Source organism: Notamacropus eugenii, chromosome 3, assembly GCF_028372415.1.
Source record: "Notamacropus eugenii isolate mMacEug1 chromosome 3, mMacEug1.pri_v2, whole genome shotgun sequence".
Taxonomy (NCBI): domain Eukaryota; kingdom Metazoa; phylum Chordata; class Mammalia; order Diprotodontia; family Macropodidae; genus Notamacropus; species Notamacropus eugenii.
Genome location: NC_092874.1, coordinates 9,157,814 through 9,182,096, shown reverse-complemented (window position 1 = coordinate 9,182,096; position 24,283 = coordinate 9,157,814). Strand labels below are relative to the sequence as shown.

General features: G+C 41.6%; 1 protein-coding gene across 2 annotated transcripts in view; it reads left to right on the top strand.

The window, feature by feature from the left end:
* CRPPA (CDP-L-ribitol pyrophosphorylase A) overlaps nt 1-23,695 on the top strand; it is a 278,128-nt gene extending 254,433 nt beyond the window's left edge. For both annotated transcript variants that reach the window (XM_072650821.1, XM_072650823.1), the window contains exon 10: nt 22,813-23,695. In XM_072650821.1, the coding sequence (XP_072506922.1) occupies nt 22,813-22,920 (108 nt within the window). In that variant the 3' untranslated portion in view covers nt 22,921-23,695. The remainder of the gene's footprint in view (nt 1-22,812) is intronic.
* The last annotated feature ends 588 nt before the right edge of the window (nt 23,696-24,283 follow it).

Below are 24,283 nucleotides of genomic sequence, written 5' to 3'. Positions count from 1 at the left end.
TGATGGGCAGGGTTCGGTGGTAGGAATGGAGGAAGGGGTGAAGACATTTACAGAAATGACTAATGTATACAAAACATAGATCAGTGCAACTTAATTATTTTTTAATATGGTCACTAAACAAAAGCAAAAACAAAAAACAAAAAGGGGTTAGGGGCAGCTAGGTGGTGCAGTGGATGGAGCACTGACCTTGGAGTTAGGAGAACCAGAGTTCAAATCTGGCCTCAAATGCTTACTAGCTGTGTGACTCTGGGTAAGTCACTTAAATCCAATTGCTTCCCAAAACAAAGTAAAAATATGTGGTTTCTTTGACCACATGAATTTAACAAATCCAAAGCTCAACAAATATTTATTAAGCTACAGTTACTAGGAAAGAAGTGGTGTGGTATAGAGTACAGATTTGGAGTGAGAAGCCTTGGGTTCCAGTCCTCCCTGGGTGACCTTGACTAAGTCCCTCCCCCTTTCTGGTCTCAGTTTCTTCATCCGTGTAATGAAGACATTTAATGTTGAACTTGCAAACCTCCAAGAACCTGTCTAGTTCTAAGTTGGTAACACTGTGACCTGGTTGTTAAGGACTTTGAAAGCCAAAGGAAGAGAAAGAGGGGGATGGAAGCATTCAAACATTTGTTTTTCAAAAGCAGCCCTTCATCCTTATTCCTCTCTCAATGACTCTGGCTTTTTCCAGATCCTAGGCAGTCAGCATGAGTCCTTGCCCTAGCTTATGTCCTCAGGCATAGGATAGATAGGCCTGATCTTTTGGTTGCATCATTTCTGGATGCTTCCTCCTCTCCGTTTGGGCACAACATGAGGTCCTGTTGGTTGTGGCTGCTCTTGTCCTACTGTCTAATGAGAACCGTTTCATCCTTTTCAACGTTAGAGCTCCCAGGAAGCCATGACCACTCTCAGAAACCAAATGACCACATTGCTTTGAAATGCACATCTCTGTACTTATATACTATTCTCAAAGAAATTCCAGAAAATCATGCAGGGTGGCTAGGGATTGCTCCCCCCCGACCCTTATTCTCATTTTTTTTTCTGATGATATCTAGTAAATTACCTCAGGAAAAATTCTAGCATTCCCTCTTAAATTATTCATGGATCTAGTTGCAATTTCATATTCAATTTAGGTTATTTCTCAAAACTATCCAGAGTTCAGTACAGGTGAAGCCAGGATTTGTTTAGAAGTTATGTTTTATTCATAATGGCAGAATTGGACTTTTTTCTTAGAAAATGTCCTTATTTTTTCCTGTTCTTAAAGTTTTTTTAAAAAATGAGCTGTATTTATTTTGTGGAAAAGTACTTAGGATAACAAAGCTCTCAACACCTGAAGGTCTAGGATTTTTAAAAAATGTTTTCTTTTTTAACATAATTGAAAGATGCCCCCCAAACTTTTGCTCTTATGGCTCAACTGGAGATCCTGGGCTCCCCAAAGCAGAGTCACATGAGTGTTCCTCTGGCGCATCCAACCAGTGTCAGGCTGGGAAGACTTTGAATTTAGGTCCAATAAGGAACTTTTTGTCTCTTGTCGCAGAACCTACCCACTGGGATTGGAGAGTTTGGCGCGAGCATATTGGTCACTCAGTTATGGGTATTTAGGTTTGGTTTGTTTAGTTTTTAGCCAGAGATGTTTTTGAAAGTAGAAGGGATTGTAATATGATTTTGTGGAACAAGAGACCTACCATGATAAAATCAGAAATCATAGAAGTATTGAATTAATTAAGGCTGTGCATTTTGAAATATACATAGGATATATATATATATGATATAAGATCTATTTCTAAAGATTTATAAGAAAAATATTTTGTAACAAATATTATTTGTAACAAATAATATCTAACAAAATTATAATGATCAATCTTTGATTTTCCTTAACATTATTATTTTAGTATTTTTGCATTAATATAAAATCCTCTTTTGAAGTTTAATTTATTTTTTTTCTCGTTGTGTGATGATACTTCAGGTTTGAAAGAGGCAAGTTTCCTTTTTTTCCCATTTTTTTTTTTTGGTTTTTTGGTAATAGATGCCTTAAAGTACCATTGACATTTTAAATGTGAACCAGATCCAGAGCTTTCTCCTGACTCCCTCATCACTGAAAATGAAAAAGAAAAACACCATCTTGTAACAAATACGCATAGGCAAGTAAAAGAGATTCGTATGTGTACCTTGTCTCCACAGTAACATCTCCGTCCTGTACCCTCAGTCCATTCTTTCTCTTGTCAGGAGGCAGGCACTATTCACCATCGATCCTCTAGTTGTTCAGAGTTCATAAGTCTTCACTTATCCTGGTTTTGTGTGTCCTCTCTTCTACGCTTTCTAGGTTGACTTCCAAAAGATGCCTTTTTTGTTTAAGATGCTGAGACGATATGTCCAACCACTTGCCCTTCTGTGGGTTCCGTAGAGAAATACAGAAACTGTAACTTGGGGACATAAATTAAACTGTTCAGTCCCCTTTGTTTCATGTTGCTCATTTATCAATTAACTGATTAATTAATTCAGTAATTATTTAAGTAAGCACCTGCTTGGGGCAGGAACTGTGCTAATAACCACAGATACAGAACTCAAAGAAAACACTCACTACCTTCCTCCAGCTTATTCAGTGGAAAAAGAAACTTGTCAAGGGAACTTCGTGGTGTGAAAACTTTTCAAAGCACACAAACACAGCCATGAAAAGTAGACCAGGAGTATCCTAGGTAGCTCATGGCAAATGGATTTTGACTGACCTCATGCTGGAGCCAATGGGGTGACATGTTCCCTGCCTCCTCTAAAATCAACAGTTTTCTAGGCTAAGGAGTAGGAGCCCCTGTCAACTGGAATCTCTCCTGTGTTCTCAGCAGTGTTAGAATTGGTGGCATAGTTAGTGATCTCTGTGTCTCCTTAATGGCAGGTGTGGTGCCGTTTTTTCTCCTTTTTGTCCTGCATGCCTAAAAGAGTACTTTTCACATAGCAAGTATTTATTAAATGTTAGTTGTTGAGTCGCTAGTACATGACAGAGCTGAGCTTTGATATCAAATGCTGGCTCTACCTTGCATGCACAAGGTCAGCTCTCCTTCCATTTCCCCCATGCTTCTTCCATCAGGTCACTCTTCTTCCTAATTAAAAAAAGGGAAAGGAAAATGACTGGCTTCTCTCCACATGTTTGTATGTTCTTGTAAAAAAAACCACAACAATTCATTTTGTCTGTGCTGAGGACAGTCATCAGAATTAGCAAGAATTCAGTTTTGAGTTGGCTGCTTTTCTTTCCATTTCCCTGATGTGCTGATGTTGTGTATTCTCTGCATCTCATCCTTTCTCTTGCATCTGTTCATTCATTTCTTCCCAGGCTTCTCTGTATTTGTCATATTTATCTCTTCTAAGAGATTCTGTACCACTGCTGGTTGAGTGATTCTCCAGTCATTGGCCCTCTCCTTTGTTTCTAGGACTTGGCTGCTGCCTCAAGTGCCCCTACAAATAAGGCAGTGTTTATGGAGGTCTTTTTGGGGTCTGTGCCTCCCAGTGGGACCTCTGGGTCAAAGTGTGATGGTATGGTTCTTTCAGGAAGTGCCATCCCTTAAAAAGAGTCCACATGATAAACGCTTCAGAAGGGACAGGTGTGATGTCACCCATGATGTGACCTAAAAATGTTACCAAGGACACAGGCGAGAAAAGGAGATGAGTCACTTTGGAGTCAGAGAACCTGTTTTGACTCCCTCCTGGCTATGCATAGTTTCAGTGACCTTGATGTTCTAGGCCTTAGTTTCTTAATTTATAAAATGATGGCCACCAAGCTCCTTTCTAGTTCTTAATCTACAAGCATATCCTACATAGGAAAAGCAATCATAACATTTTGACACAATATATAGTATGTATTCTATAACTGACAAGAAAGGGTAATATTTCTTGTTACTTAATAATAATAACTAACATTTCTGCATCACTTTAAGATATGAAATGTTTTACACACATTATTTCATTGGATCTTCACAGTAATCCTCTGTAATAGGGACTATTATTATCTCCATTTTACAGATGAGGAAGCTGACGCTAAGCGAGGGTAAGTTACTTGAACAGGGTCACAGAGCTCAGAAGGGCCTGTGGTAGAATCCAAATCAGGACTTCCTGGCTCCACTATACCAAGATAGATCATTGGTTTACCCATGCGATTAAAAAAAATAGGAAGGAAGATCTCTGTGATGTTGGGTGAATGTTTTATTGAGTAAATCTTTCTGAAGAAGTTACTGAGAGCCAAGCACTATATTGGATAAGACCTAGCAATACAAAGAGCACTCAAGGAACTTACTGTCTACCAGTGAGATGAGGCATTTACACAGATTACATACAAGGATAGAAAATTATCTAGTGTCTAGCGGAGGCTAAAGAGAGAGGTCTGAAGGCAGAGGAAGTACTTCTAACTTGGGATGGAGGAAAGAAATCAGGAAGAAATGGAGGGGGAGAGGGAAGGGGGAGGAGGAGGAGAAAGAGGAGGAGGAGGAGAAGGAAGAGGAGGAGGAGGGAGCAGGAGGAGGATCTGGCCCGCAGTTACAGCCCTGTCACCATCATGACCTTGAACAAGTCACTTATCTTTTTGTGACTTAGTTTCCTCATCTCTAAAATGAGGTGGTTAGGCAGGTGACTTCAGGTCCTTTGCAGCTCTGACTCCTGCCCCTCCCAGCAAGCTGCTCCTGAACTGACCCTAAGAGGAAAGTCAGGGCTCCAATCCTGCCACTGCCACTTAAGAGCTCCTCTGTAAAATAGCAGCAGCATTTGCCCAACATCTTCCACAGTTTTTTTTTTGGTGGGGTGAGAAGCCCTTAACAAGCTTTGAAGTGTTCCAGAAAGGAGAGTTGGCATTGCTATTAAAGGAGGAGAAGGACGTCAGTCAGCAGAAGGAATCCCCTGCAGTCAGGGCATGTGGACATACACACATGCGCAAGTTTCCATACTTGTACATGTGTGTGCATGCATGGGCTAGGAAGGCCTTGGCTGAAGGGGCTGGAATGAGTTGAGGAATTGGTATTTCCACCAGGGTCGTCCTTTGTTCCTTTGTTAAAGATGAGCTTGATATCATTTGCCCATTGCTAGTTGTCAGGGATAGGGTCCTGACAGGGTGTAGTTAATGTTCAGTGGCCCACTGCCCTTCTTTCCACCTCATGGGAAACTGCTAGTAATTATGTCGTATTTAGTGTGCATCTGTTTTATCTTTACCTATATGTTTGCCTTCAGGTGGAGTGTAAGCCCCTTGAGGGTAGGGCCTGTTTCACTTATGTCTTTGTATTCTACAGTACCAACACAGCACCTAGCACACAGAACGGCATTATTAAACACTGGTTGCCTGACAAATTGATTGATTTGAAGGGTTGGAGGAGATAACTTCTAAAGTCCCTTCTAACTCCAATCAGTCAACATTCATTAAGCACCTACTGTGTGCTAGGGGCTGTGAATCTGTGATTCTTAGACACCCAATAGAAGACCCATATTTCTTCTTTATGATCCCTCTGTTTCTCACTCAGAAGGACCAACTCTTCCCCGTGGAGCTTCTCCACCAGAATGTCTGGGAGCTCTCTTGGAAAGGTTGAGAAGTATGGCTGACATACCAAAGATCCAACTATCTGAGCTTGGCCCTTGGTTTCTGTTAAGGAAACATGTTGGATGGAGTCATTTGGGAGTTTTGAAAGAGCTCCAAACATCTTTGCTTTGATGAGGTCAAGTCATCCTCTAGAGAAGACTGGTAGAAAACAGAGATGCAAATGACACAGGATGAAAATGTGTTTGGGGTCTTGACCTCTCTTTGGTGATCCTGCTGAGGGCCAGGGCAGTTGGGAATATGGGGCTCGTTGGGCCAAGGTTTATCCAGGCATGTTGTCCTACAGCAGTGACCCAGGAAGGTAAGGGAGATGCATTTGGAGTTGGAATAAAACACCAAAACCTGAGGACCAGTGAGGCGGAAAGGTTTTAAAATTGGATGAATTGATAATAATAGCTTAAAAAAACCCTTTTCTCCCAGCAGTTGTAGGAGGTGCAGCATGGTAGAATGATTGGCTCCATCTTACAGATGGCAGGATTTTGCCCCTTTACTCTCAAAGAGCTTGGATGCTTCCTGCCTAGCACTTTGGGTCGAGCCATTTAGAATTTATCCCATATTGCCTGTTAGATTTCTGTCATGATATCTTCCAATCTGTGGGTGATTACTGTCTAGTTGAATCATTCAATTGATGCTTTTATGTCCTAGCCAATTCCATTGGGTTACATGAAAGAAAACAATCTACTTTTAAATAAGCCATAAGATTTTACAACTGACCCTGGAGTCTGTGGAGTTCTGGAATTGTTTCTTTTAACTGGAAATGTTGAGATGCCAAGCCAGCTTCCAGTTCAAAATCTCTGCCTTACGTTTATTGGTTGTTTGAAACTCTCCATATTTTGGATTTAGGGGCCAGGCCCTCTCCTTGTGTTGGCCCTTCCTGCCTTGAGGAGGGAATGGGGAGGGTGTCTGGGGAGGCGCGTCTGAGATGCCACTTTAGGAATCCGTGGCTGAGCATCTCTTGCATCTCTTGGAAGGAGAGCAGATTGGCGTCTTCCAGGAGGAGGGCTGTTTACTTGTGTATTAAGTGAAATATAATTTGTCTGTTTCTGATTTAATTTATACTTCAGTAATTAAAATCTCATTTTGTAAGAGCTGATTCAATGCCCATGAAAACCTTTGAGGTTTTTTTTTTCTTTTTTCTAAATGTGTCAGCCCTTCCTTCACCCCCTGGAGTTGAAGGGTTAGAATCTAGCAGGCGCCTGAGCCAGGTAAGCCCTGTTTTCACACGGCCCCGTCTTGAGTAATCATCAGTTGGCTGCTTGGTACAGAAATGCAGAAAGCTCAGGTTCTCTGGACTTGGTCTTTCCAGGATCCAGTGATCCATATGATGTGGCTCTGCATGGGACCCATGAGCTGCCAGCAGCCAAGGGGCCTGCGAAGGGCCATGGCTTCTTACCTTGGGTTACTTCTCAAAGCAGTTACATATCCACCACAGCGTGGCAGCCTGAGTGTGGAGTACTGGAAGATTCGAGTTTGAATCCTGCTTCAAACACTTAGAAGATTGCACACCTGGGCAAATCGTTTTAACTTTCTCAGCCTCCGTTCCTTCAGCAGTCCAAGGGGAACAACACCAGTACCTCCCCTGGCAGGGCCTCTGCAACAATGTAGGTGAAGTACTTTGTAGCCCTTAGAATAAGTATTAATTATGTACCAGGCCCTAGGGAACTCAGAGAAAGGTATCACAGGTCTGCCCTCAGGGGGCTTCCATCCATCAGCTTACATACACAGGGAGGCAGCTGAATTTGGAGAGATGAAAATGCAGGTACCAGAACAGTGTTCAAGTCCCAGTTTCCCCTCTTTAGACAAGTTACTTCCTCTCTCATCTCTAGGGAATTGGTCATTGTAGCCATGACCAATTGATTTCCCCCTCAGTTGGGTTGAAGAAATCAGATAAAATCCTCACACAAGGGTCAAATAACAGAGATCCCTAGGAGTATTAATACAGTGTTAAGCTAAGTGCAAAGGTTCCACTTTACACTGTTATCTCTTCATGAAGTGTGGAGTTTTCCCTGATGGCAAAGAAGCCTAGTTTGTCTTTGGCCTTTGGCCAAAAGTAGCCTTTTGAAAGTGAGTTTGTAAATTCTGAATACAGTCAAGGCAACAGAGTTTTGTGAAAGAGAACTGATGCCTGGCAGTCCAGGGGGGAGTTAGCTGTGGAGAAAGATGCCAGACATTAAGAAGGGATTATGGCTGGCCCTTGTCCTTTGTTTCTGTGTTCAGAGGTAGGGTGACTCAGCTGGATTCCCTAGGTCTCTGCCTCTCCACAGCTCAATTACTGGGTTAATTCTCTCTTAAATCTAGGTTGATTCTTATTTTTGTTTCCAGGGCTCACTCTCCTCAGGGCTGCCTCTGACACCATGCGTGGGGATCCCAAGGATCCCAAGTCTTCCTTCAGGGTTCAAATGAGGTCTCTCTGAGAAGTAAAGAAGGCCCAGGAGCCTAAAGCATTTCTAGTTCAAGACTAGGCATTTGAGTTTGTTCTCATGGACAAGTTTATACAATTACTCCTGAAAAAACCCACTTTCTTCCTCCTACAGAGTATAGAGTAATGACACAAAGGGAGCCTGCTCTGAAGGGATGTACACAGAGAGTGTCACTTGACAAGGAGAATAATTATTCCAAGTTTTGATGTTTCTCCAGCCCTGATTATCTGGTACATAAGCAGACCCGAGAGCCTTTCCATAATAGCTTGATAGCCCCACCTTTCTGTTCAGCTCCCAGACAACAAGATGTAACAAAAAGATTCATATGATGCAGAATTGAATTAGAACATGTATCTTTTTAAGTTAATGTCCCCCTCACCCATGCATGTGCATGTGTGTGTGAGTTGGTGAGTGTGTGTGACAGAATGAGAGAGAGAGAGAGAGAGAGAGAGAGAGAGAGAGAGCAGAGAGAGAGAGAGAGAGGAGAGAGAGAGAGAGAGAGAGAGAGAGAGAGAGAGAGAGAGAGAGAGAGAGAGAGAGAGAGAGAGAGAGGAGAGAGAGAGAGAGAGAGAGAGAGAGAGAGGAGAGAGAGAGAGAGAGAGAGAGAGAGAGAGAGAGAGAGAGAGAGAGAGAGAGAGAGAGAGAGAGAGAGAGAGGAGAGAGAGAGAGAGAGAGGAGAGAGAGAGAGAGAGGAGAGAAAGGGAGAGAGAGAGAGAGAGAGAGAGAGAGAGAGAGAGAGAGAGAGAGGGAAAGAGGGAGAGAGGGAGGGAGAGAGAGAGAGAGAGAGAGAGACAGGGTGGGGAGAGAGAGAGAAGAGTTAGCACAGAACTTCCAAAAAAGAACGGAACTCTTTGGTCCTATGGTGGTGAGAGTTTATGTATCATAATATTTAATAATAACCATGAACACAACAAAAATAATAATTTTAAAAGAGCAAATAGTTGAGGAAATCCTGTTTTGATGAAGACCCAGAGGGTGCAGTTTTCTCCCTGGGACAAAGCTGTCCTGGGCAGTCATGAGGAGCTGGGAACTCCAGTAGTCATGGCTGTGGTTGATGACCCATCACTTCCCATCTCCTGATTGTCATCACATGGGCGTTTCTGCCTTGCTTTTGGTCCCATGTTTGAGTATTGGGTTATGCAGCCTCCTCTCTGCCTCTTTTCATTTGCATTGTCTGTAATCAAGGAGAACATTTGTTCTCCAGAAGTTTCCCAAGCTCTCTGCTGACATTTAAGTTGTCCATAGCCTTCAGACAAGGATGTCAATGTTCAATCAGAACAGATAAACAATTTCAAAGGAAAAACAATTGTTAAGCCTTTCTTCTTTTAATTTTCTAGAGAAAACTTGAATTGTACTTTTAAAAATATATTTCTGTTTCAGTAAATACTTCCTAATTACATGTAAAATAATTTTAAACAATTATTTAAAACATTTTTGAATTATAAATTCTTTTCCTCCCTCTTGCCCCTCCTCTCTCCTTGAGAAGGCAAGTACTTTGATGTCGATTATGCCTGTGAAGTCTTGCAAAACATATTTCCATATTAGGCATGTTGCAAAAGAAAATATGAGAAAAAGAACACAATATAAATAAAGAAATTTTTAAAGTTTGCTTTAATCTCCATCCAGAGTTCATCAGTTCTCTCTGAAGGTGGATGATACATATTTCATCACGGGTCCTTTGAAATTATCTTGGATCGTTGTCTCTAAGTCTTTCCTAGTTGACCATCCTTTTAATATCGCTGTTACTATGGATGATGTTTTTCTTATTCTACTCACTTCACTCTGCATGAGTTCATGTTATTATTCCTAAGTTTTTCTTTGTATTATTCTCTTGAGTCTTGTATTTGAAAGTCGTATTTTCTATTCAGCCCAAGAATGCTTTAAAGTCCTCTGTTTCATTAAATGTCTATTTTTGCACCTGATGGATGATACTCAGTTTTGCTGTGTAGGGTATTTTTAGTTATAGTTCCAGCTTTTTAACTTTTTAGAATATCATATTCCAAGCCCTCATCTCTTTTAATCTGCTAAATCTTGTATGATCATAAATGTGACTCCATGGTATTTAAATGGTTTCTTTCTTGCTTCTTGAAGTATTTTTTCTTTGACCTGGGAACTCAGGAATTTAGCTGTAATATTCCTGGGAGTTTTCATTTTGGGATCTCTTTCAGATGGTGATCAGTAGATTCTTTCAATTTCTGCTTTACCTTCTGATTCTAGTATATCAGGACAGTTTACACTGATAATTTCTTGAATTATGATACTCAGACTCTTTCTTTTGTCTTGTCTTTCAGGTAATCCAATAATTCTTAAATTACCTCTCCTCAATCTATTTTCCATGTCTATTGTTTTTCCAGTGAGATTGTTCACATTTTCTTCCATTTTTCCATTCCTTTGACTTTGTTTTATTGTTTCTTGAAGTCTCATAGAGTCATTAACTTCTACTTGCCCAATTCTTATTTAATATAAAGAATTATTTTCTTGAGTGAGCTTTTATAATTCTTTTTCCATTTGGCCAATTCTGGTTTTTAAGGAGCTTTTTCATCAGTGAATTTTTGTGCCTCTTTTTCCATTTGGCCAATTCTATTTTTTAAGGTATTATCTAAAGGAATTTTTGTGTTCCTTTTACCAAAGTATTAATTGTTTTTTCCTAATTTTCTTCCTTTGCTTTAATTTATTTTACTAATTTTTCCTCTACAATTCTTATTTAATTTTGGAAAATTTTTTTTAGCTCTTCCAGGAATTTTTTTAGGGTTTGCATCCAATTAACATTTTTTAAGACTTTGTTTGCAGCTGTTTTGACTTCATTTTCTGCTGAGTTTGTGTCTTGATCTCCCCTTTCACAACTGTAGCTTTCTATGTCCAGGTTCTTTTTGCTGTTCTTGTTATTTGCTCATTTTGGACTCTGTTCCCCTCATGGGGTTGATGGGGATGAAGTGAGACTTAGTTCAAGTTTTAGACTTTTTCACACTACTGTTTTCTAAACTAGTTCTGGGAATTTGAAAGATTTTTGGCTTCTAAAGTGGTGTGATCTGGAGAGGTGTAGTCACTACTCTCTTGGTTTGTACTCTGCTAACTTATTTAAAATATCCAGGAAACTGGAGAATTATACTTGAGGATGAAAAAATGGAAAACACTTTACCACGTACTTTGTAGGTGCTCCATGGGCTCACAGGAGATTCTGAATGTGCTGCTTATTGGATTTCCATTTAAACTCATTTTCACTTTGTTATGATGCTGGATCAAAAATTCAGTATTACAATATACCAATACCTGACACTGTATGCCCGAATAAAATTGAAATGGGTACATGATCTAGGTATAAAGGCTTATACTCTAAATCAATAGGGGAGCAAGGAATAGTTTATTTGTCAGATTTATGGAGAATGGAGGAGTTTATGACCAAACAAGTTTATGACCAACCATAGAAAACATCATGAAATGCAAAACAGATAGCTTTAATTACTTTAAATTGAAAAGTTTTTGCACAAAGCCAATACAACCAAGATCAGGAGGGAAGCAGAAAACTGGGAAAGAATTTGTAGAACTAGTGTCTGTGATAAAGGCTTCATTTCTAAAATATATAGAGAACTGAGTCAAATTTACAGGAATACATGTCATTCCCCAACTGATAAATGGTCAAAGGGTATGAACAGGCAGTTTTCAGAGGAAGAAATTGATGCTATCTATAGTCATATGAAAAAATGCTCTAAACCACTATTGATTAGAAAGATGCGAATGAAAACAACTTTGAGGTACCGTATTACACCTATCAGATTGGCTAACGTAACAAAACAGGACAATGATACATGTTGGAGAAGATGTGGCAGCATTGGAACACTAATTCATTTTTGGTGGAGCTGTGAGCTGATCCAGCCATCCTGGAGAGCAATTGGGAACTATGCCCAAAGGGCTATAGAAGTGGGCATGCCCTTTGACCCAGCAATATCACTTCTAGAGCTGTATCCTAAAGAGATCATAAAGACAGGAAAAGGACCCACGTGTACAAAAATATTTATAGCAGCTCTTTTTGTGGTGACCAAGAACTGGAAATTGAGGGGATACCCATCAGTTGGGGAATGGTTGAACAAGTTATGGTATATGAATGTAATGGAATACTATTGTGCTGTAAGAAATAATGAACAGGTGGATTTCAGAAACACCTGAAAAGACCTATATGAACTGATGCTGAGTGAAGTGAGCAGATCCAGGAGAACATTATGCACAGTAACAGCCACAGTGTATGAGGACTGTTTTTGATAGACTTAGCCCTTCACAGCAATACAAGGACCTAAAATATTTCCAAGGGACTCATGATGCATATGAGTGCATCCACATTCAAAGAAATAACTATTTAATTGGAATGCAGAATGAAGCAGAGTATTTTCTCTTTTGTTATGTTTTGTTTTGTTTTTCTCATGGTTTCTCCCATTCATTTTAATTCTTCTATCCAACATGACTAATGTGAAAATGTGTTTAATAGGAATGTATGTATAGAACCCATATAAGATTGCATGCTGTCTTGGGGAGAAAAGGAGGCGAGAGGGAGAGAAAATTTGGAAGTTATGGAAGTGATTGTTGAAAACTGAAAACAAATTAATAAATTTGGAAAAAAATCAATATTACTTAGACTCATGCCCCATACCTTGATAAAAATGTAGAGGGCAGAGAGCAAACATCCATCATTTCCCAGGGTAAAACAGATGTCCCTTCCCCCAGATCCTGCCAAGCCATTCCCACTATGACCAACAAATCAGTGTATGTTTAGATTTAAATTTTTATTTTCGTTTTTGCTTTCATGGCTCCACACTGTGTGTTTGTGGTCCTCAGTGAGTTAGCATTCGATGGCTTAGTATAATTGACAAGCCCTCCCACCTCCCTCTGCAATGTGTTTATATAAAATATAAACTCAGAGAGAAAATCACTTTTTGGCTTAATAAATATTTGTTTTATTTCCGCTACATCTGTTTTTCAGAGGTTGTTTGGACCCCATTAGTGTGCAGTAGGAAACGTTTATGTTTGTGTTTTTCCCAGTGTTTAAATTCAGCTATCAATGGTGGCCCATTCTTTCAGTTAGGTTACATGACATTCAGCAACCTAGAAATTTAATTCTTTCAGTTTATGTTCACATTATAAAACATATATGGAGTGTGTAAAGGCAGGAATATGTTACATGCACAGAGCACCCTTTAGCCACAACACTGATTATATTTCCATCATCTCACTTGATCCTTACCATTCTTCCAGAAAGTAGGCTGAACAGGTCTTTATTATCTCACTTTTATGGACAGGGACAGTGAGACTCATTGGCTCAGTCACATGTGATAGTGATATCACTCCCTATTCCACACCTCTGTCAGATGAACATATTTTCTAGATTATGTATAATTTGTTTATATGTGTTGTACATGCCTATATACATAAATGTGCACATGCACACACATATGTATATATATATATATATATATATATATATATATATATATATATATATATATATATATATATATATATATATCTGTGTATATACTATACACAGAATAGTATCTATCTCTGTCTCCCAGGGTTATTGTTAGGAAAATTTGAAATATGTGTAAGCTGTTTTGTATCCTTAAAATGCTTTATAGATGTTAACTATCACTATATATGGGACATATGTTCTAGCTGTGACCCTCACCAAGTCACTTAACTTCCCTAAGCTTTACTTGCCTCATCTGTAAAATGGGAGGATTAGACCAAATGACCTGAAAGGTCATTTCCAACTCTTTATCTATGATCCTATAACAAAATGAGCATTAAAAATATCCACACTAAGAATCACACCACTTTAAGACCATCTACTAACATTAATTTACCTGTTTAACTGTTTGGCATTCATAACGTGCATTTTCTGTCCAAAGACCAACGAGTTGAGACACACTACTCACTTTCTGTCTTAACAAAGGGAAAAAACACACGCATAATAATGGGTCTAAATCAAATGAGGCATTTAAGAGCTGCATTTGCTTGGATGAATGGTTCTCAGAGCTTTCAGGAAATAACCATAAACATAATTTCCATTCCTCAGGTAGACCTTGGCATGAAGGAGCTTCATTCAGTTCCTTTGTAAATGGAATTTCCCTCCTTATTACCCCAAACAAAGACTGGGATACCTGGCATCTGCCATGCTTGTTTAGCTTGCCTGATTGGATGGCTCACAACTGCATGGAATCTGAGTACACTTCCCTGCTTTTCCCTTGCCCCTATTTTCTCTTCTTCATCATCCTCCACCTCCAGACCTTTGTGCATCCTATTGGCTGGCTGCCCTTTAGTCCCCTGCCTCAGGGTCCCCAAGAAGCTTTTTCTGATGAATCCAAGTCTGATGCTCCTGACTCCTGACCTTCCTTACTAGAGATAATTCTTTATTGTGCAGTCTCAACTTGTATGTGTCGCCCTCTTCTGCCAAGAAACACTAATTGTCAGCTGAATGTAAGGCATGGCGAATACGAAGATGGCTGAGGACTTTTGTTTCAAAGAATTTGTCCTCTGTCAAGGGAAGAAATAAATGGAGAATAAAAGGGCAAAGGAGAAACCCAAAGAGATGACCACAATGACTTGGAGAACTCATTTGCAGCTGGGAGCCACCTAAGGAAGTTTTCATGGTCAAGGTGGCCCTGGAATTGGCCCTTAAAGAGGGCCACTATTCCCAAGCTGGAGGGAGGGGCTATGTGGCTGGAGTGAGTGTGTGTGATTCTTGTCCTGGGAGATGGGATGAGTGAGGGCCAGATGAGAACAGGGTGTAGTCAATAGCCATTTAGCTGGACTATGCCTGGAATTAAGGCAAAAGTTAATGGGCTTGGCAGAGATAGAACAAGACGGCCACCTCCTTGTCCTTGGGGGCCAGATCTCAGTTAATCCAGCCCATGGTCACATCTACCTTCTTGCTGATGACTTTCTCCTTAACCAAAACTTTGCCTGATCTTGCCTTCTGTTGGTGCAGATTAAACTTCTAGGCTACTATGACCCCCAGACATTTTTTTCTGATCAGTCACCATCTCTCCATGTCTATCCTCCCCATTTTTGTGTTGAGCTTACAAATATTTCAGTTTTTCCTTACAATAACCCTGAGAGACAGAGACAGATACTGTTTTATTTGTGTGCCTGTGTACCCATACATACATGTATGCGTGTGCATACTTTTGTGTATATATGCATAAACCTATTATACATAATCTAGAAAATATGTTCATCTGCACACACCTTTCTGTCTATGGATCATGTTTAAAGGTCTATAGAGATGTGGTATAGGGAGTGATATCACTATCACACGTGACTTTATTAGCAGTTTTCTTGACTTCAAGGTTAAATTTGTCCTTTTGCCACTTTCCTTCTAGCTCCCCCTAGTGCTCTTCTGGCAAACAAAACCAGTGGAATCCCACTGCCCTGCACAGTTGTCAGTTACTTGGAGACTCCTGTAGTCCTTCTGTAAAGTATCAATAGGTTTCATCTGTTTAATTCCCTTCAGTTTCAGGAGAGAAAACTGAGGTCAAGAAAGGCTTAAGTGATTTGCCCAAGGTGGCTCACTTAAATCCAGTTCATCCTGATGTCATTGGTTATCTTTGAGGACAAAGGACAAGCAACATTAATAAATAGTTGAGTTGGGGTTCACCCAACCATGTCCAGTGACTCCAAATCCTCCATGACACATTGTTTCATCAAGCCAGGGAAGCAATCCTATTTACATGAAAAGTGAAATGACTTTGCAGTCAGTCCTCCCAGAGTTATTACAAGCTATAACATAAATAAGTTGGGAATAAATAATGTAGACTCCATTGGATTATCAGCTCCATAGGGTAGGGCCTGTTCCATTCTACATGTGGTACCGCACCTAGCACACAGCACAGTGTTCTGTACCCAGCTAGTAATTCTCTAAATTTTGTTGAATGATTTATAAATGAATGAGGGTGGGAGGGAGCAAATGACTCCTTAGGAGAGTGAAATCACACAGGGTCAGAGTGGTCCAAGGAGGGAGTTGTGGAGCAGGGCAAGCTTGAGCTCAGCCTTGACGGATGAACAAAAATTAAATGGACATGAAGGTATTCTGAGGAGGGCAAGCTGTCCAAGTACTGGGACAGAAGTGGTATAACTCCTGTGCAAAGCAGACGTCACACGTATCATTATTATTTTCCTTTTAGGTGTGGGGCAAGTGAGGCTCAGAGGGAAGGGACTTGCTGCAGGCCGTAGAGCTAGCAGGATTCAGTAATTCTATTGGCAGGAGACAATTTGTACACTGTTAAATCAATATAAGGTAATTTGAAAGACAAATAATGAATAAAATGATAACTTCCTCCAGCTGATATCAAAATGTCATTTGGACTTGATTAATATGTAATTCTTTTTTTTATTACTGAAGGTTAAATACACAATAAGAAAAGAAACATAAACTTAAATAGATAATTAGAAAAAAATCATGTCATGTGCAGAGCAGAATGTAAGAGAAGATTCACGATATATAGCAATTAATTTTCATTTCAAACAAGCTGATTTAATCAGTGCTGTGCGCTTGGCTGAAATCTGTTCACCTTTGGTTTTTTGTAGGTTTTGTTTTCTGCTGTACACTTTTTACTTTTTTCTGAACATGTAATTCTTAAAATTAAAGAAAGAGAAAGACTGAAGATCTTTATCTTGAATATGGAGGTCACATTGAACCAATGACTCCTAGTAATATTTACAAACACCTCAGTTCCTTCCAGGCAAGGTACATCAAACATGTGTGCATTTGTCCTTCGTTGCTGAAGAAGACCGTGCCATCAGAGAAATAATGACATGACTTGCACTTGACTTTGCTTTGAGTGAGGGAGAGCTGTGCAGGTCACCAGTATCACTTCTTCTCCAGAGCCATCTGAATCCATTGATCATATATTCATCAGGATGACTGGAGATGACCCAGGATGAGGCAACTGGGGTTAAGTGACTTGCCCAAGTTGTGAGTGTCAAGGGTTTGAGGTGAAATTTGAATCAGGTCCTCCTGACTACTGCACTGGTGCTCTATCCACTGCACCTCCTAGTTGCCCCACGTCAAACAGATATGTCAAGGAAAGTATGATATCAGATCTGAACTCAGGTCTTCCTAATTCCAGGTCCAACTTTCTATCCGCTGCATCCTGAAATCCAAGTTGAACAGAAAGAACATATTTAAAGCAACTAAAACCAGGCAATTTCAGTCTAAATACACATTTTTGGAACTGAAAAATAGGCCACAAGAGATTGTAAAAGTGTCCCAACCAAAACATTAACAATATTATGAATTACAGATGTTTTGTCCCCAAGATATCTAAAGAAAGGCAAGTGACTGCCTCTTTCCCCCAAGTCAGGAAGAAGATGGATAAATGTTTTTAGCATGCATGATATAAGGATCAAAAACCTGGAGATAAGCCATTGAGGCAAACAGATATCATTTCACCTTCCCCTAGGAAAGACTGTTATCAGGTGCTCTCCACTGGATTTGCCGAATGTAACCAAAAGTGGAAGAGTTCCAGGTGAAGCCTGTGGAACAGCTAAGGGTCAAGAATGAATTTAAAAAGAAGGTGCTGGGGGCCGTATCCACAGGAACCCCACCAGCACCAGGAAGATGAAGAAGAATAAAACAGCTGCCCAAGTCATGTTGATCCATTTATGGAAACAGTAATGGCAGTAGGACCTGACCTGACCTCTCCTCTCAGGACAGAGCTTAGAGAGTGCCTGGCCCATGGTGAGCACTTGATAAATGCTTACTGATTGAGGGGTGTGCTTTCTTTTTGCCTGTTGGTTTGCACATTGTTTCCACCAAGAGACCACAGGCTTCTCTGGGGCAGGGACTACTGCATTTTAAGCTCTGTATTCAGAGGCCTTGGCACACTGCCTGGCACAGAGTGAAGGCTTAATCAATGTTTACTGAATTGAATTGCAGATTAAGTGGGAAATCTCCAGTGTGGACCAGATTTCCTTGGTGACTTTTCCTCTTACTGAGTTTCTTGCAGCCCCATGTTTGGGGCTGAGCATTTTAGGTCTAAGACAACACAGACATGCCTACCTTCCAACCGGGAGAGGCCTTTGAAACTGTCTCTTGGGCCCCCTCATTGAGGAACCCCTCAAGTGGAGGTTGTGGGAGTGGCAGTGGCAATAATGGGCAGAGCCAGGATTCAAACCCAGGTTTCAGATTCTATAGGCATCGTTGTCTTCGCAAACCCTACACTTTACTTTCAGTGATTTCTTGATTATTTATACAAGCTTCATCAATCCTAGAGAAATGTCCCATCAGGCTCCCTCTATAGAATGCTGTTGTCAGGACTCTTTGGGCCTCAGTTTTCTCATCTATGAAATGAGCACAACCTTTCAAGTTCTACATTCGTATATCCTGAGGAATGCAGGAGGGAGCTGGGACATTTGACTGTGTCCATCCACTAAAGACTCTCTTCAAGAACCACAGAAAAAGTGAGTGTCATTTGGAAACCAAATCCTTATGGAAAACATTAAAATAATCTTTCAGATCATTATCTTTCCTTCAGACAGCTCATGGAACAATGAAATGTGTCCTCTGAAAATAAGATGGAGAAATGTGGAGTGTGAACATTTTTGTTTAGATTCCTGATCTCCCTGGAGCCAAAGTCCCCTTCCTCCATTAGTGTCTGGCCTGGGCCAGACCTTGATTTCCTGAGATGCCATGTCTGGAGGATCAATGATTTCATGAGGTGGGTATTTTCTCCATCAGCTCTGCCCACCTGCCTGCCGCCAGCTCCCCTGTGCAGGGTGCCCGATTGTTTCATCTGTGCACCTGGAATTCTGTAGCATCCGGTCAGCCCTGCCTCATCTGCTTGGAATTTCAGGACATTTGGGGACGCAGGATTGGCATCTAGAGGGCTTGTCCCATAGAAGGAGCTGGGGCTAAGGAATGAGGCAATCCCTGCTCCCAAGGAGCTATTGTTTTAAAAAAGATTCCTTGGTGAGTGTGACAAGGAGGAGAATTTGGAGAGGAAGAGAAAGAAAAATCAGTTCTGTGGAACTAATACTTCCTTGCTAAGGCAAGAGGTTTCTCCCCAAGGTCAGGCCCGTCTCCCCACCCCTCTGAGAAAGGCTTCCATTTGTATCGTATTCATTTTGTGCGTGGTCGTATGCAGATATCCATAGTCACAGTTAGTCTCATGTTATCTTTCACTTGAAGGTCCAGGAAGCCTATTTTTTGCCTTTCTTTGTATCTCTTGTATTGACACAGTACTGGTACATTGTAAAGGCTTGTTAATAGTGTGGTACTTGTTCTTATAATTTTGTCAATATTTATAGCTGTGATTCCGTATGGGAGGTCTATTCCATATTCTCTCTTTCTTTCATCCAAATGTAATACCTTAGACACTATTAGAATGGAAGCCCCGGGGCAGGTTTTTGCATCCCCCCCTTAGACCCCCTCGCCCCCTAAACTTACTGACTTACTCGCTCTGGTTCCTTAAGAAATGTCTGTTGAATGAGATTGAACTGAATGGAATCTCATTACTCGAGGCAATACATTGTGTAGCATAATAGATTTTGGGACATAATTCATCCTTTGATTTTAAATTGAAGAATATTAAGTGAGGCAATGCTAAGCATTAGATGATCTAAAGCAACTTTTCTCATATTTGTTCTGATTGACTTTCTTCTTTTCTTGTTAAAATCCCCCTTGCAAAGTCATCCAGCACCTAACGAGCAATTGTTCTCTCCACTGCTGAGTGTGCAGTACGAGCTTTGGTGGGGAGGAGACTGGAGGGGGCGCAGGGCTGGGCGGTATCACTTCATCCAGTTCCCACGATGTGAAATGTTGACCTCTCCATCAGGAACAACCAAGACAGACCTTGGGAATTCTTGTTGTTTGGATTTTTTATTGAAGGCTGGGGCAATGAAATTAGTCCTTTGAACAGACTTGGATGATTTAATAAAGAAAACCATCCTCTGAGAATAGCCATGGTTTTCAGCCCTACTGATAAGTTTTGAAATCTTGGATGGACAGGGGACCAGTTGGGTTGGCCATTCTAGAAATTTCTCTGCTAGAAATTTCAGCTGCTGTTGTTTTCCAGCAAGTCATTTCTTTTGACTGCATGAGCTTCTGTTTCACTGTTGTTTTGCAAAACAGTTCCCGTTACCAAAATGTACAAATAACTGAGAAAAGGAGTGAATACTGCCTGGTGATTTGAACTCTAGGCTTCATGTTGTAATACAGTCTACAAAATTCTAATGGATTTCCAAGTGTACAGAAAATTGCCCAATTGTCTCCTGCCAAGCTGTCAGGGAGGACTCAGAATGTAGGGGACTGTAGGGGGAGAAGCCAGCTTTAGAGTATCTGTGAATAGAGGCTTATTTCCACATTTCATATCTCTCATTGCCATGCCATGGTTGTCATTCCAGGAACAGAGCTGGGATTTGGGAGGGGAGGCCAAATCGTGTGTGTGTGTGTGTGTGTGTGTGTGTGTGTGTGTGAGTGTGTGTGTGTATGTGTGTGTGAGTGTGTGTGTGGGTATATGTGTGGGTGTGTGTACATGCTCATGTGTCCACATCTACGTGCTGGAGTGCCACATGTGTGTATCCAGCTCAACGGAAACCGAGGCGGGCGTTGGGTGTCAGTGCTATCCTTCGCTGGCATTTTCGGCTTCCCCTTTCATAATTTCATTCCTCCTTTGCACTGGCATTCAACTAAGCGACATTTCTTAAGTAACAAGTAATGATAATGTAATAGCAAGTAATGATGATGATGACGATGCTTGCTGTGTACCAGGGACTGTGCCAAGCACTTTGCAATGAGTATTTCATTTGGTCTTCACAACAGTCTTTTGAGGTGGATGACATTTTTACAGATGAGGAAACTGAGGCAAACAGCATTTATGTGACTTACCTAGGGTCACACAGCTAGTAAGTGTCTGAAACCAGATTCAAACTTAGATCTCCCTCACCCCAGGTCTGGCACTCTATGCATGGCACACCCCTGTGCCATAGACTGCGTGGTGTATGGGCAGTGGAGAGGCAAAAACCTCCTCAAGGAAGGGCCACACTCTCCCTTGAGTCCTCAGCCCAGGAGCCGTTCCACTGATCGCCAATGTTTGGTACCTTCACCCTTCTCCAGTTGCCTTTTAATTTGCTCATGTATTTGCTGGATTTCTGCCCCCCCACTCCTAAAGAAGCGTAAAAGCTCGTCGATGGCAGTGACTCTATTATTTTGTTTCTCTGACATGTAGCACTGTGCCCTGTACAGAGCAGTATTTGAATGTTTCTTGAATTTCAGATTCTGTCTTCCAAGGGAAGAAGACAGGAAGAAAAAATGGGAAGGAGAAAAGGAGGAGGGAGGAAGGAAGGAAGGAGAAAAAAAACATATCCTGATGCACCTGGATAATGTTGCACGAGGGTCTAATCTCTAGCCCCCTTGCCTGGTGCCTCTCTGGTTAGTGAGCTGGCTGCCTGAAGCCCAGTCAGGTCTACCAACAACCCTGGGCTGAGACAGCAGGACAAAAACAGGCCCACACGTGGCTTGCCTTGTCCGAGTGATTCATTTTGTGATGTGAGAGCCTCCTGCAAAAGCTCTTTCTTTGGCCAGTAATGAAAGGATTTGGGTTTAATTGTCTAAAGAGATGATTAAAGGAATATTTCCCCACTTACAGCTCCCATTGGGAGTTCTGCCTGAACAAAGGGCAAAGCAGAGCCTGGGGTATTTCTGTGTGTTTTCTCTCAGCAAGTGTATGCCCTGGAAAAGAGAGGCATGAGATAAACTCAAAAAAAAAAAAAAAAAACAAGGGGAAAGTAAAAACAGCATATCTGCTTCCCACTAGAAGGAAGTCTCCTTTAAGGGCATGTGTGGCCCCTGGGGGTAGAGGTCCAGAGCTGATGAAGTGGCCTCCTGGCCTCATCTTTAAGTGATGGAGCTTTCTTACCTGGGGTGAACCCAAAGCCAGGAGATCTCAATGAATGGGATCAGTGGCTTTTTACACAGGAATTGTAGATCAGGCTGTATCCTGTGCTCCCAGTATTGAGGCCTAAGCAGGAAATGGAGCCAAGCAAAGGCCTCAAGTTGGGTAAGGCTATTCAGTTCATAGAAAGTTCTCTGGGAGCAGGGTGCCTCTTCTAGTTTGGAGGCTGGCATGCCTTCAAGTCCAATCCTTTCCCAGGTAGCAGCACCACCAGCTTAAGACTTTCAAAGGAACTGGAGAGAAGAGCTTCCCTGGGCGCCCCAATCCCTGGTAGCTTGTGAGTAACTCAGGCTGAAAATTCATCTTCAGTCTGACTTCCAGAGACTCTCCATACTGCTCACACCTACATTCAGCCATAGCCCCAAATCAAGAACACACTTAGGAAGAGGACAGGAGGAGCTGTGCATCACTGTTAAAATATTTACCCGTCAGTGAGCCAAGAATTTGGATCCAAAAGTAAATGCCCCTTTGGATTCTGTTAGCTGGTGTTTCCTATTGGGTCAGTGCTGACCCTTGCCTCTCTCCAGAGCGTGCTGACCTCATTAGTCATGGGGCGTCTTTGCACAGGATGACTGCTCCTCTGGGCTGATCCCAGCCTGGGGTGCGGCGTGAGGCTCAGCCCACGCAAGCTACAGGCAGGAGGCTGAGCCCAGGAGCAGTGGGTCCTGAGCAGGATCCCTGCCTGAAAATCTGATTGGAGTCCACCTTCCACAACTAATATCTAGCACTTCTATGGCCCATTCCCATTTGCAAAGTGATTTACCGTTTTCTCCTTTGATCTTTAAAGTTATGTCAGCAGTGGCTTCGCAGTGTGTGTGGAGGGTGCAGGAAGCATCTTTCCCATCCCACTGGGCACTTGTAAAAGCTCTTTAACTTTTACTGTTCTTCTTTCCAGGATAATCTACAACAGCTACAAGAAAACATCAGGCAGGGTGCCGGCATCATCACTTCTCTCATCAAGAACCGAAGTGCCGAGCTCACTGGGCAGCTACTGGTTGCATGATGTCTGCAGAGAAGATGGGCCATGCTCAGTCTGTCTTTCCCCATCACTCTCCTTATGTCTGTGTCTCTCATTTCCCCCCAGCAGATTGTCATGGCTTTCCCTTCCTTGTTTCTCTCACGCTGAAGTGATCTCCTAAAGCTTCCACTTGTCCGGATGCAGTTCAGGCCTTGCTATTTGCTTGTAAGTAAGAAGAATCCATTCAGTTGCACACTATAGCTACTGTCCAGATAGTTAAGTTGGGGACTTTTCCAGGGGAAAAATATTTCAAAAGATCTGGATAACTCTTAAGTTCTGTCCAGTGAAAAGAATAATTTAAGGACAAGTGGTAACAAAATCTTTTGTCTCCGTACTCACAAATGAGTCAAACAGATGATTCTCTGAACCCCTTTGTGCTGGTGGGGCTTTTGGACATGTTTCAGAATTCTGCTTTTTCCCTTCCAAATATTCCTTTCTTCGCATTCTAGATGAGGGTCTGAGATAGTTCTGAGAGCCTTGGGCGGTGCCATCTGGCTCCCTTCTGAACTGGGGGTGTGTGCCTTAAAGGACAAGGCAGAAAAGGCAATACACCTGCTGGCCTCCACATGTCATTGGGTACCATGGAATCTTTCTTCCCTTGAGGGGGCCTGAGGGTGCTTTCATTTTATGTTTTCCTTTCACTGAATTTGTTGGATGTTGATTCTGACTATTGAAATGACTGAAGATAAAATAATCACTCCCTAGGCACTGGCCAAATCTTGCCATCAAAATATAAATAATAAAAATCTGTCCTGATTCATCCTGGTTTTCTGTCATTCTTGAACCGAGTTAAAATCGAGAATGATTTACAAGAAGAAAAGACCTTCAGATTTTGAAAGCCTTGAAGGAGGCTCATTTGTACTTTAAATAGGTGTGGAGTGGGGCCACAAGGAACAGCTCAGAAGGTGCCATCGATAGCCCTCTGGGCTTAGAATCAGGAAGCTTCATCTTCCTAAGTACTAGCTGTGTGCCCCTGGGCAAGTCACTTGGCCCTGTTTTCCTTAGTTCCTCACGTGTCAAATGCACTGGAGAAGGACACTGCAAACTGCTTCAGTATCTATGCCAACAAAATGCCAAATGGTGTCATGAAGAGTTGGGCACTGTGAACAACAACTCTGAGGTCTTAATGGAACTTTGTAGCTTTGAGGTCACACCAGAGCTTCTTTTGCTTCATAGTCCTGCTCTATCCCCTCAGAACTGTTTGCACTGTACCCTGTAGAAGAACTACACTTTTGATGAGTTTGGGTTCCAGTCTGGAAGGCCCTGCAGGATTGCTGCTGTTTTCTCTTCTTTAAATGTGGCAGCTTCCCAGGGGCTGTCCAGTGAATTTCTGGCATCTCCATGTCCC